This window comes from Corvus moneduloides, chromosome 7 (assembly GCF_009650955.1).
Source record: "Corvus moneduloides isolate bCorMon1 chromosome 7, bCorMon1.pri, whole genome shotgun sequence".
NCBI lineage: Eukaryota > Metazoa > Chordata > Aves > Passeriformes > Corvidae > Corvus > Corvus moneduloides.
In genome coordinates, this window is record NC_045482.1 from 32,512,468 (window position 1) to 32,526,632 (window position 14,165).

At 37.7% G+C, this 14,165-nt stretch overlaps 1 protein-coding gene across 11 annotated transcripts in view; it reads right to left on the bottom strand.

Annotated features, from left to right (window-relative positions):
• The window catches only part of NCKAP5 (NCK associated protein 5), a 380,419-nt gene that overhangs the window by 161,056 nt on the left and 205,198 nt on the right, over positions 1-14,165 (bottom strand). For all 11 annotated transcript variants that reach the window (XR_004241242.1, XR_004241243.1, XM_032114335.1 and 8 more), the window contains one exon: positions 13,555-13,688. Coding sequence is in view for 9 of the 11 variants with exons in the window: in XM_032114335.1 (XP_031970226.1) it covers positions 13,555-13,688 (134 nt within the window). In the remaining 2 variants the exon portion in view is untranslated. The remainder of the gene's footprint in view (positions 1-13,554; positions 13,689-14,165) is intronic.

Genomic DNA, 14,165 nt, shown 5'->3' on the forward strand with positions numbered 1-14,165 from the left:
CCTTCCTCACTAAGCACAAGTTACCTGAATTTACCATTCTTGATTCCGGAAAGGGAGACAAGACACACAAGGAGTTGTCCCTTTTCCTGCTCAGTTCCCTCAGCACTGGCTGCTGTGGGTGTTTTTAATGGGAGTTAGTTGGCTCGGTCAGAGCAAAGGCACACACCTTCTGTGCTATAATCACTGTCTCTGCCCCTAGATCCCATTTCATAACATAACTGCACAATTTTGATTAATCACACCAGATTCAGGTGGACTGTGCTCTTTTGTTACTCACTCATCGTTAAGAGCACAACACCAAAGCACATGCTGGGTTATTCTGGAGGCCCACAAGGCAGATTTTTTATACACATACATGTACAACTACTTTGAAAGACATCAGGTCTGATGATCTGCCACTGATGGGGTTAGAAATAATGGGGTCAGTAGCCACTTGAAACATTTTTATGGCTTCCATTAAATGCAATCTGTCTGTGAATGACTTGACATCTGTTTAGAGTTCATTTGTGTCTTTTCATTCTTACACGTATCTTTTCTTCACCTAGTAGATGGACCAGATTTTCAGTTACCAAGGTTTTCTTTCAGTGTTTAAATACTTCCCATCCTATTCTTAATGCTATGTATAATTTGACAGCAATATTAGTTAGTGAATTGTTCAGAATTTCTCTGTTTGCTTAGCTGTGAAACGTCACTATTTTCATTTTGAAAACAACAGAGGAAACAAATCCCAAGAGATTTTGAATCATTTTCATAATCATCTTTTAAAACCAACTGATTTAGATGCAGGAAAACAAAAGTTGAAACATGTTTACACAAATGTTTCTTCAGGTCAAAACCAGAAAATTTCAAGCTAGGTATACTCTGAATTATTAAATCATATTGTTTATTACACTTGTATCAGCTTCTGTAACATGGGACACAACCAATCTTTACAAATCTCTATTTCCACGGACCAGGAAGGCAGTGAAGCTATCACTACCATTTATTAAATTAACGTGTTTTTCAAATGTAGGTTTGAAATTTCAGGAAGTGTGATTATTTCACCTTAAAAGAACTGCTTGTCTTCCTAACATACTTTGTTGACTGTTATTTCTGCAGGATTTGCATCCTCTTCTTCAAAAGCAGTGCTGCAGCTCAAATAACCAACGAGGAGCTGGTGTTGGTCCTGACCAACAGCACTTCACTGAGGAGCTCCCTGCACAGCAGTCCAGGGAATATTCCTTGGGGGAGCAGGCAGGCTTGGAGGATACACTGATGCAGACACTACTTCTGGTGCTGTGTTACTCACTGAATACTTTCACATCAGCTACCATCCCAGTGTGGACTGACCCCGAAATATTCTGGTGGGAGAAGGAGTGTTTCTTTTTAATTTATCTCTGCAGCTTCACAGGCTATTAGTTAGCTGTAAAACCAGCACTTGTCTTGGAAAATCCTAACAAAGCAAGTAAATCAAGTTCTCAGAATGCCTAAAATGTACCCTTGTGTATTACTTGCATTACTGTTACTGATATGTACACACAACAGCAGATGCATTTAGAGGTTTAACTAAAAAGTTTGAATACAAAACATTAAGAAATAAAAGATGATACTCTTCTTTGGTTTTTTTTCTATTTAATCCCAATGCATTTATGAAATTGAGAGCAATACCATTTACAGAATAGCTAGCAATGTTTCAGGTTTGTCTATGTAGCAGAAATAAACAGAACTAGCACAAGAATTGGCTGGCCCTCTTTAAATGTTAAATTAACTTCAATACTGCAGACATAAATTTCTGTTAGAATTACATAAGAATATACAGAGACTAAACAAGATGCTTAAAATAAAATATGTTCTTATCTACTATATTTATGGGATAAAGAAACCCACTGTCCCACTTCAAATTAAGCATCAGAATGAAATCACATCCTCAAAGGAATTAGTTAAACAATCCTAATCCTCCAGCTTCTAAATCCAACACTAACTCTCAGACTTTATACTGTTTAATCTGAACAGTGAAGAGGACCATCATCTAGTTCTCTGAACAACATCATGATTAACCCTTCAAAATGAGAACCAAGGCACAGACTGAAGATTCAAGATGAATCTTCCAAGATTCCCACACCACATCAGAATATTTAACTAGAAACATGACTAATCATACGAGCTTTGCCGAACAGCAGAAACTCAGCAAATACCAGTCTGTCCTGACTGCGAGGATTATAAAACTGGCCATTCAGAAATTCTGCTGGGTGGTAGTCAGTATGTATTTGTAAAAGGAACCTGATAAAAGAGCAAACATGCATAAAGGGAGCAATACTTGTGTGTATTACAAAAAGAGCAGCTCAGTACAGAATAGGTGTGCAACAGCAACAGTTGGACGCAATAAATATTCCTCAGTGGGCATGGTGAGATCATGGCAGGAGTATGTGCCAGGATTGCTCCTGACAAGGTGGGGCATGAAGCTTCTTGGCCTAACTTTAGACACAAAAATTTATGGGCAAAAAATACCTACCAAATAAGTAGAACAAGTCAATAAAATAGAGAAAGTGAATTAAATTACCTGGTTATAGTATGAATTACAAATTATTCTCTACCGCAGGCATATTGGTTGTATTTATACCTAGATTAATACCCATATTAAAATGCCAGATTATTGTAAACAGAGACTGTATCTTTTAGATTTAAAACATTTTTAACTACTCAATAACCTTCATAAATTGGAAAGGAGCATTTTGAAGAACCTAGACGAAATAATGAAGCAGTGAGTTTTTCTCATAGCACAGTATTTAATTTCATTAGGACTTCATCAATGCCAATACTGCTCCATAGCATGTGCCAAACTAATGATAAAAGGTTATTTCAAATTTTCATATACTCCAGATGGCAGTGATTCAGAAAGAATCTCACTCTTTATTTCAGCAGGATTAGGAAACCTCTTACAACAACCTCAGTTGACATTTCTCATCCTGCCAGCACTAGGGTGGATCCTGATGCCTGTGTTTCACATTGCAGTTGCCAGTATAATTGTACTTTTACACACTGGTTGAGAACACCCATACAGCACTGCAACAAACACTAAATATGTCACAAAATATGAAGCACAGGGCTCACAGTGAAATGCAGGTAAGTCCAGAACAGGAAAATATCATTCATAATTTTGCAAAGCTATAAATTTCAGCTGAATGAAACCTAGAATATTTAAAATATTTTCACAAGGACACTCAAGAAAGTACAAAACTAGTAAAACCAGTGACCTGTGATTCTCCCCTGTATACACTAAAACTGTCAACAAATATTTCAGGAACAAATCCAAATGGCCTGTTTGAAACTCAGTATTTTTTTAACATCCTACAGTAAATTCACACCAATATAAGAGACCCTCCCACTGTTCACTGTATTGGCTTAGGCAAAAGGGGCTCTTTTCTCAGCGAAGGGCTGAGACTATGATGTAAGAACAGAATTTGAGAGACATTTGCCTTTTAAGGAAGACATTGACAGCTGGATTGTTTTGTGGTTTTCTCTGCTCAGTTTGAGAATAAAAGCGTAGCAGCAGCAGACACTTGCAGTACATGAGAAGATGAAGAAATACTTTGTTTTTAACAGCATTCATAATCTGAGATATACTTGTAATTAACTCAGTCAAGTCCCTGGCTTTTTAATCTACTGATTACCTTGCTCTGCCTTACCTGCCTTTCATAAAGTAGTAGTGTTGGTCAGAATTGTCTGGTTTCTTACTGACTTCTCCAGTAAAAAGCAATATACACAAAGGCTTATTGTTACTTGCTTATCATCCACACATAACCTATAAAGGATCAGCTTTCTTACGGTTTGTAGACACAAACTGGAGGGAATCTGCCAGATGAAGACAAACAGAACACAGCAATAAAACCACAATCAATTCAGTGCCTACAAAAGGGCTTTAGGATGAAGGATCAAACCTACAGCTAAAGAGAGAAAAATGTTTCCTTCTCATCAGGTGAGGCAGAGTCTCAACCCATGCCATGTTCATTCAATTAACACACTGCTGCTTGCTAACACTGATAAGGCTACTACAATTTAATAATCTAATCTGTATTCCTAGAGACTGAAAACTCAGCTCAAAACACAAAATTGGCTTGGATTTCCAGTTCTGGAATGATGTACATCTTTCTCTGCTGGCATGGAAAAATGCACAATTAAATCCTACAAATATAGAAGAACAAAAACACTAGCAGAAAAAGGTATGTCAAGTTCTAAAATGCAGCACAACCTCCTGTGCCAAAACAAGACTACAGAAATCCCTGTTCCTTGCAGTGTTAAGCCTCATGATCTCACATCTCCTCCTAACCACTTTACTCATGACAAATGCAGCTCTTCCTTGGCATGCCACTTCTTCCTTCCTATCTGGAGTGGTGGTGAAAACCAAGAGTAAAATCCCTTATCTTCCTAGAAAGCAACTGAACTGAGATTCAGTTATCATGAAACAGAATGATGCAAAAGAAAAATTTTCTCCAAGGTAAAATGTAAACTAAGAGTGTGAAACAACATCCTAAAAGACTAAAAGTGATCTCTATGATGTGACTTGTTCTGAACTGGATTTGTAATTTTTTTGCATCCTTTTGCAGCACATCCTTAATTATCTGGTTGTCACAAGAGGAGCTCATTTTTTCATGCAATACAGTATTCTACTGACATCCTTTGGACAATGTTTACAGGATAACCTATCTGTAGTTATTACACTGCATGCTTAGAAGATGGATGCTTTCTGAAATACATATTTAATTAATGCTATTTAATACACAGTTTGACTGAAGGGTAGTAGTGCCCAGTTCGTAAAATTTGAGATCTTGGGGTGGGCACTACACACAGAATTAAAACCACATTAAACTGAAACAATCATTCAAATCCTTCTACATTTGCTTACAGTATCTGCAAACTGAAGCACGCATTATGACCAAAGATAATCACCTTAGGATTTTTGGCAATGCTCTACAATGAAAGCTACCTGAAATAGAAGACAGTAACTGTTACTAAACTGTGACAGAATCCCTGTGGAGTTAGGTGTTATAGTAATGTTAGTCATGTAAGTTCAGGATGATTAATGGTGCCTCAAAAACTATCAAGAAAGTAGCAATTAACCCTTTACAGGCAAAGCCCACGGTAATTACTGAGGTCCCTTCCTGCCATAAGCCAGACAGACATACCTGTCTCTTATTGTTATATTTTAGTGCAGTTCCCTGGCCCTGTTCAGGAGCTGGTGAGAATCTGGTTCACCAATTTCCTTATTTATTTGAATAGTTTGAATCATGTCAGACGACTTGAAACTGTTCCACTTGTCCCTCAGTGTTTCATTCTTAAGAAGGGAAATACTTGTTCCTTTCAATGGGACATTCCCGCTGCCAAGTCTAGATCCAAACCTGGGGAGAATCCGAAGAAAGACCTCACAGCTGTCCTTGCTGATGCTGATGGACTAAAACCAAGCACCTTTTCTTTTTTAAATCCCATTTTTTCTTCTACATGGCATATGTCAAGAAAATGAACCAGCAACATCCATGCAGCTGAAACAAACTCCTTTTGCCTTCAGGAGATAAATCCCTGAGGACAGACCTGCAGAGCAACTGTGAAAATGTAGTATTAGAGTAAGGCATGAATAATTAGAAGAAGTAGGTCTATGAACTGATACAAGGAGAACAAATTCCATCCTGATATCTTAATAGTTATCATATACCCTTAGAAGCCAAGCTCCAAAAAAGTGTGCATCTAGTGTAATAGCTTTTCACTTTAACTATATTCACTGCAACCTTTAATAATCATATTTGAAATGTGTGCATAGAAAGAAACACACACCCAAAATGTTTTGGTAAAAGAGTAAGATTAAAACTAAATTTTTAAGTTGCCCTGTCCAATTTTGAACACAGAAAAACAAATGAACTGCTGCACAGGCTGTTACTTTAGAACAATACTGTGGAATAATTACAAGTTCTAAGATAAAATTAAAATTACCATAATAATTCTCCTGTGAAACAATCCAATCTGTGCAGGCTACGAATTGCTACTAGGTTGAAAAAATGCATTACCACCTCAAGTCAGGCAGATGAATAATTCTATTTTCATTAGTTAGTGGAGATACTTAAAAGGTTATGGAGAGCAGGATGAAAAACTGATTATATTTGCAAATTATGTATTGGTCATGTTCAAAGACTAGCTCTTTACCCACACACCAGCATTAGAAAGCCAGCTATGCAAACTGAGAGTAAAGATATGATTCCACAAAAGTTTCTCACTGAGGAGAGCAGAAGTGCCAATCTATAGGGCCCACCTTTGGGTAAAACAAGTGATATCAAGACAGGGACATCTTTGTGCCTGTTTTCCTGTACTGTTGCTTGTACCACTTCCTTTAGAGTACTTTTGGGAAAGGCCTTTTCTCCTCCCTGCCTCATATACACATGAAAACCAGAAAGCCTTGCTTTAAATCTAGACAAAACAAAGTATTCCTCTATTATTCTACCCAGAGAAACAACACCCAGGATTTCATGATCTCCTCTTTTCCACTAATCTGTACCTCCCTACTACTTAAGGCACTAAACTCCCTAAAAGTGCTTGAAACACTCTTTTCCTTCTGTCCTTAATGAGAGTTGAATCATAGAATGGTTTGGGCCAGAATGGTTTGGGTTGGAAAGGACCTTAGAAATCATCTACTTCCAACTCCACTGCCATGGACAGGGATGCCACTCACTAGGTCAGATGTACAGAAGTCACACCAGCATGTTAAAAAGGATGAGCACTTTTCAAGATCAGATTTTCTCTGCTTGCAATTAAAATGGGAGTGTAGGCTCCCTGGTCTAGTTGGATGTAAAACTATAAAGGTAAAACTTAGTCAACTGAACCTTTGAAGGTTCCAATCATGTTCATAGAAGAGAAGTATAACTATGAAGCTCATTTGATTTTATGTCATCTTTTTAATCATAGCATTCCCACATGGTTTAATTTGCTCTGCACCTACGACCATCAATCTGAATGCACACCACTGCCCATTAATGATACGTTTACAGTTTACAGCACGAGTTTTATAGTACAAAAAAATTACTAATACAAGCCACCTCAAGCACCTAACCGGAAAACAACCACAAGAATTGTGATCATAAACTCACGTTTCTCTCTGATCCATTAGTAAAGAGGAACAGTCGATAATCTGCAAACTGCATATTGAGCATGGGTTTTCAATCATGTGACAAAAGAAACCACAAGTCTGAGAGGATCAGTACACTAAAATGGGATAAATCCATGTTGTTTGGGTAGCAATTAATGCTAATCATGAAATCAGAGGATCAGTCTCATTTATACTGATTTTAAATGTGTGTGTCTTTGTGACTCTCCAGGGTAAACGTTCACTTTGAAGAAATCAGTCCCAAAGTGTGGACAGCTCGTGTGTGACTGAGAGAAGCATGGGAAAGACCACCAGTTGTGACAGGCACATGCATTGGAGGTTTCAAAACATTCCGGTAATTTCCATATCAGGAAGGGGTCATTGATAAAAAGTGCCATTGTACAATCCTACTGGATAGGACAAGAAGTCAAAGAGAGATGGAGTCACTGGACTGGTGTAGAAAACAACTCTGCTGAACAATCCTGTAGTCCACACCAGACTGATGCTTTTAAAAACAGCCTTTTATTTTACCAGAGTCATCCATGATAGATCCTAAGGTAACACCTGTTCTTTGCTGGCCTTTTTCTCACCTGTTCTTACCCAGTTGAATGTCTCTAATCAATTTACGGGGACATAATTTCTATTTACACAGATCTCTTTGAATAACTGGGTTCAAAATGGTAAATGACAATATTGTTTCAAAGGTGACTCTCCGTAGTATTATTCCACTGAAAGGATTTAAGACCTTTATCACCACACTGCCTGGGTATTTCCTCCATTTTCTTTTTAATATTCTTTTGCTATACAGATATTATGAAACATTGATAATTTTTTAAAAGTCAAAGGTATGCAAACAATCGGAAGTAGAGAATTTTCCATGTTCAGGTTCAGAAAGATGGATCTGATTTTCACATGAATAAACTAGACTTTGAAGACTTCTACCCAATGAAACAGGAAGCAGAATATCATTTAATGTCTGAGAAATCAGTAAAAGGCAATAGATGCAAACTTCCAGAAATCTGAGTATGATGCATACTGTGAGCACATAGACAAATACAAACCAGACACAGAATTTCCTGAGCACACAGATCACCACGTGTTTGCCTGTGGAAGATAAAATTACCTTTTTCTCTGGTCCCCATGCAAGAAGCTTTCAGCAACTAAGGGCTGTCGTGAAACACCACCACACGATTTACCAGTGCATCAGGGTACTGAAATAGGGCTGGCTCTTAATGTAGCCTCAGTGCCTTCAGAGTCCACAGAAGATGGAGAACTGGAGGTCCCTTCCTGTGCATCTTGAATAATGCCTGGAGCAATGCAATCCTTTGCTCTCTGAAAGTGCTACACAAGTCCATATACATCATGCAATCCAGCTTGCTGTAATTTCTGGTCCTGGCATGACTTCTGTGTGTCAAGCTTACCCTGGTTCCTCAGTCACTCTCTGCAGTCACTCTGAGCTCATTGCTTTTGCTCTTTCTCAACTTCAGTATGAAAATATTATTTCAACCTGATGGTTTCTAATGTGAGAATGAGAATTTTGTTTTTGAAGAAAACTGAGACACCACACTCACTGAAGGTATTTCTCATGTGCATGTATTTTCAAAATAACCATATTCATACACAGAATTAAGAGTGGAAAAAATTGGGCCTCGTATCAAAAATGATAAAATTTCTGTTTTACTTCTTGTTGGTCAAACAACAGGAAACCAGCATATTTACTACAAAGTAGCCCAGAAACTGAGTGGGGTCAAACTCCATATAAACTTGGGGCAATCTCCTCTTTGGGCTTAGTTTCACGAGTTTAGTAAAGCCATTCCTTTATTTTCTGTCAGATGAAAACTATTCAAACAAAAGCTCCTAGATCTTACTTACAATAGTTCTTGACAGTTCTGAGTAACTATTATAGATGAAATATGTATCCAAGTGTTGTAGATGCCCATAAATAAAAATACTAATATACTCACCCCAACAGTGTTAATCAAAAAGAAACTTCATTCTTTAACTCTGTCAATTCTAATCAAAAGGTAAGATCAATATCCTAAGCAGTAGGTCAGAGCTCCAGAAAAGCAGCATTCACACCATGTCCTGAGGCTTGGAGAGTCCAGCAACTTCCCCCATTTATCTCTGAGCCAACCTGGTTCCCACAACAATCCTTCACACAGGCCATGCAGGGAGAACGACAGGAGGCTACTGCAGAACTACACAAACGAGAATTGCAGACAACTTCCTCTGTAGTCTCCCTCTGAGAAAAGGAGTGAACTCCCACACAGTATTTTACTCATCCCTCTATGACAGAATCAAAGGAATGCCATCAGTAGCTTCCAGGAGAGCATTTTAATCTCTTAGATTAATCTCTTAGAAATTAGATTAAAATGTTATTATTGGTTGACCTTAGACAAAGTGACCAACCACAGGGCCTACTGAGCTGGTGTGTACTTCCCAGACGTGGTCTTTGTTGGAGGTGGATTACCAGTCATGGTAGAAAGGCCACGCAGGCCTTCTGAGAAAGGCAGAGAAAGCAGGTGTGACCTCTAGATCAAGCAGACTTTACAAATTAAAATTGATGACTCAACATCAACACGCTGATGCAAAGCATAAAAGTCTCCTTATCACAGCTGCGAGGAAAACAGTTATCATTCCCAGTCACCTGTTGGCAAGACAGAACGGAGCAAGGGGAATTAACAATCATAGGAAAAAACCACAAAGGTTGTGCCTAAACCAACAGACACACAGTCCTTTTATGCCAAGAGTTGTAGCAGTCATTTTTTCCCTTGTCAGAAGCAACAGGCTTAACCCTACGGTCAATATTAATGTGAGAGGAATATGCAGTCTAATGAGAACTGCACTCATCCCACTCACAGGACTCCGGCAGATCAAACAAGGACCATTTCCTATTTTTCCAATAACATCTATTCTTAAAAGCCTGAGCCAATTTTCCAGTCACAGACATTGGTACCGATAAACAACACAACCTCAACTGAAAGAGTCTCTGAAATCTACCCAAGAGGGATTTTAAGATTTGATAATGGGCTCTTCAATTACTGTTTCCAGATATACTTTATAATAGTGTTTATTGAATCTGTTTCATTCAGACCAAAACAGAGATCAAAGTAACTAAAGCTACCTCTTTTACTGCTTTAACATTTAATCCCACTTTAGAGTCACCTGAACTGTTTCATTCAACAGCCAACAAGTTCTATTGCTTACTGATGTACAGCAGGGAAACACTATCAGTTTATTTGTGTCTATTAGGGTGCTTTTTAGAATGATACTATAAATCACACCTACTGCTGTGGGCAGAGGTGTTGCATTTCTGTTCCTACTCTTGTAGGAAAATGCTGAAAGCAGGAAAAGCACAGCTGAAACCAAGAACAAGGAGGTAAATGAGACACAGTGTACAACAACAAAAATGGGAAAGTCAGACTGCAGGGCACTGTCTTGGAAGAAACTGGGCTGATTTTTTCTTATAGGGTAGGTCTCTGTGCAATTGAGCAACATGCAGCTATACATGTCATGCCAAAAAGCCTTATGGAATTCAACAGCTGCAGCAAAGCCACAGATCTCAGTGGGTTTAAGAAAGAAAACATCAAGTATTTCAACTCAAGGTGAGATTATACTAAGGCAATGCAAGGATAACTGCATCCAACTACAGTGTAAAAACCCAACTTTAGTATTAAATATTTTTCCTGCAGGGTTTCTCCACACCTCAAACATATTTCACCTCCAATAAAATTAAAAATCAAATTTAAAACTTCTTGGACACACAATTCTGGAAAAGAAACTTGGTTTTAAGAGCTCTTTCAGCAGGTATCACATATTTATCAAACCAACTACTGTGTCACTTTAAGGCTCTGGCAGATTTATACAGGTGTTAAGAAAGAGAACTTTGATTTATTTCAGACTACTAAGCTGAAATATTGCTTACTTGGTAACAGCAGAAACGTCAATCAATAAGAAAACCCCTCGCCCTCTGAAGTTCTCCATCTCAAATCATATGCTTATATGACAGATTAAAGTTTTCCCACAATTTCATTTAGGAATAGGCAGCAACACTCTCCTGATTACATAGGTCAACTTACAGATTACCACTCACTATTACATTTCATTCTTTCAATCATGCAAAGAAAATAGCTTGAAATGCAAAGAAATATATGTAGAAATGTCTAGGTAAATCCTCTCAGTTCAGGAATTACATATATTGAAAAGATTTATGCTATAGTATATCTTCTTACATTAGTTTATCTACATCTGAAAGACAGAATGTTTGAGCCCTAGTATTATTCTCTAGTCATCTTCTTCACTTGATATTAACATTTCCTTCCATCACCATTTGTCTCGTCCTGTTTAATTGTGCTCAATTTGAGAAAAGAAGTTGCAAATCCTTCAAACAATACAGAATTTCTAAGCAGCACAAGATTATCCAGCTTCCAGTTTCATTATTTGCTCAAGCAGGGTAAGAAAAAATACACTCATTTAGGAAGGAAATCTGTTTGTGTAACCAAGTATCTGGATATTCTACTCAACATCACAAAAAATACTTTAATATTCATCATAACAAACATAATGTTTTAAAATAAAACAAAATAGTTAAGCGACACATTCTCTTCCTAGCATCTGGCCTACACTAAAATAAAACCGCAGCCTGATGAGGCCAACAGGAGTTTTCCTCACTGGAATAACAGGGCGAACCAAGGGGCCATTATTGAAAAGTGATATTTAAGTTTGCCTTCGAACAGTTTAGCCAATGTGCAGTCGGCCTTAAAAAGAACATAATGCTGATTTAGATGGCCTTCACCTTTATCTAAATCAAAGGGACAGACATAAAGAGACAAACAACTTTAATTCAAAGAGCTTGCGTCCCTCTGGTTCTCGATAGACCCGAGCACGCTCGACTGCAAATAGCAGTGGAAGAAAAAGAATGGATTAATTTGAAGATAGTGGACTTCAGGGATCCTAACTAATAAAATAGTTATTCTTTTCAGAAACATGGTAGAAATGAATCAGACTACTGCAGTTCCACAGGAATAATGAAGAGCTCTCCTGAAAAGATCTGAATATGCAACAGTTAAAGTTTTATGAAGGTGCTGGGAGTACCACTCTGGAGATTGGCTCTCCCTCACCCCGTCTTTTCTTAACCATGGCTCCATCACCTTCAAAGTTAATTTCCAAGGTTTCTAGCTATTGCAACAATAATGCTGTTCTAAAATCAGGACCTCAGGAAATTCTTCCTTAAGCAAAGGTTAATATACAATAGAGAAAAATATTCTAACCAGGAATACTCAGGGGGTGGATTTATCTTGTGTGTATTACTCCAGGAGTCTCATCAAAATATGTAAAAATGAAACCAAGGATCAACAAAGAGGAATAACAGAAAACTAAAAAAGAAATATCCTTAACATTTTTAATGGAGAATTTCAGAATTAACTGAATACTTTATGGTTTTTTAAACAGTTTTTTTTAATTCTGCAGAGAATTAATGCAAATCTTCCAAACACAAAATAACAGAGAACAAATTTTATTATTGCTATCAATGGTTTTTGCAGTGTTGCTTAGAAACCCAGATTCAAATCAGAGGAGCAGCATGGCAAACACTGAGGAAAAAAGAAAACCACAAAAAATGCCCAAAGCAAAAAACCCTAAAAACCCCAAGAAACATAACCAATGAAAAAGATAACCCTCCAGGGTTTTTTCGCCTTATTAAGCTGAACTTTAGCTTTTCAACAATTCAGTGGTCTAAGGGAATGGGTTAATATTCAGTCTTGATGGAAAATATACAACACGAAATTCCATTGTCTCTTTTGATTTTTTGGATTGTTTTGTTTCTGTTCATGTGACAAAAACAATGAAAAAAAATCTGTTTGATGTACAAGATCTCATCATGCATCACGAAAACAATAAATAACTCAGATCCTTACTATTATCATATGAATGGTTTGTGTTAATCCCCGTTCTAAGCTGGTTCTCTTGTAAATGGAGCTCTGTTCTAGCCCAAAGCTCTGGCCCAGACAATGCAGGAAGAGATTTGAAGCAGGTCCAAGCAGGATGAGCTTGCCCAAAGCTGCCAAAAGGCTTCACTTTTTTTCCTCTCTTTATTCAGACTGATCCCACCCATTCTTGTTTACAAGACACAAACAGCCACATAATGACTTATCTGTGGCAAGCACTTCTTGAGAAGTGAAGACCTACACTTAGAAAATTATTGGGAATTCTAAAAAACGCAAAATCCTTAGAAATGAAAATTTTCACCATCCCATAAAATGATGGTATAAGCCTTTTAAGTATTCCAACAATCATTTAGCCAAGAGCATATGATGTCTATAGAATTTCAGAGGGAGGGCAGTTTTTGCCTTAGATTAGATCCATTTAAGTTATCAACAGGTCTGAACAATGTTTCTGCACCAAAGTATGTTCTTCCCATATTCTGAATGCAGTTTACTCGTGCAACATACCTGGAAAACTGTTCCTGCAGCCCCCGCATCTGAGCTCTGCTCCGCTCTGACTCCAGGGTCACCTCCCGTAATCTTTTTTCACTCTCGAGTCTCAAATGCCTTTCTTCCTCCAACTCATGTATCAGCTTCTCACGCTGAAATACCATAGAAATGTATTCATTAATTTTACACATAAACCATGCTTTTAGGAAAAAAAGAGATTTAATTTGGAAGAATCATCAAAAAATCAAAATAATTAACCTACTAATCCAGTCTTATCATTTTCGTGCAGCAATGTTGCACAGAGAAGAATTTTTTCAGGATATCCCATCACACTGAGCAACCCTTCCTCAGTTCACTCATGGATGTCAGCATATTGAAAAACAAACACCCACCTTCTCCTTCAAAGGGCTTTTTCTTCACCTCCATTCAAAACAAATGTAAAAATTACGTTTGAGATTTGTGACCCATCTTGCTTGAATGCAGACATGGGAAGCATGGAACAAGTGAAGAGGACAACTTGTCACCCATCTCTTAATGATTCAACCTCATGAGGAGGAAAAGAACCTGATTCTGCAGCCACTAATTTTCTTGCTTTGGCTGAGAAGAGGATCCCTATCAATAGAACAGAG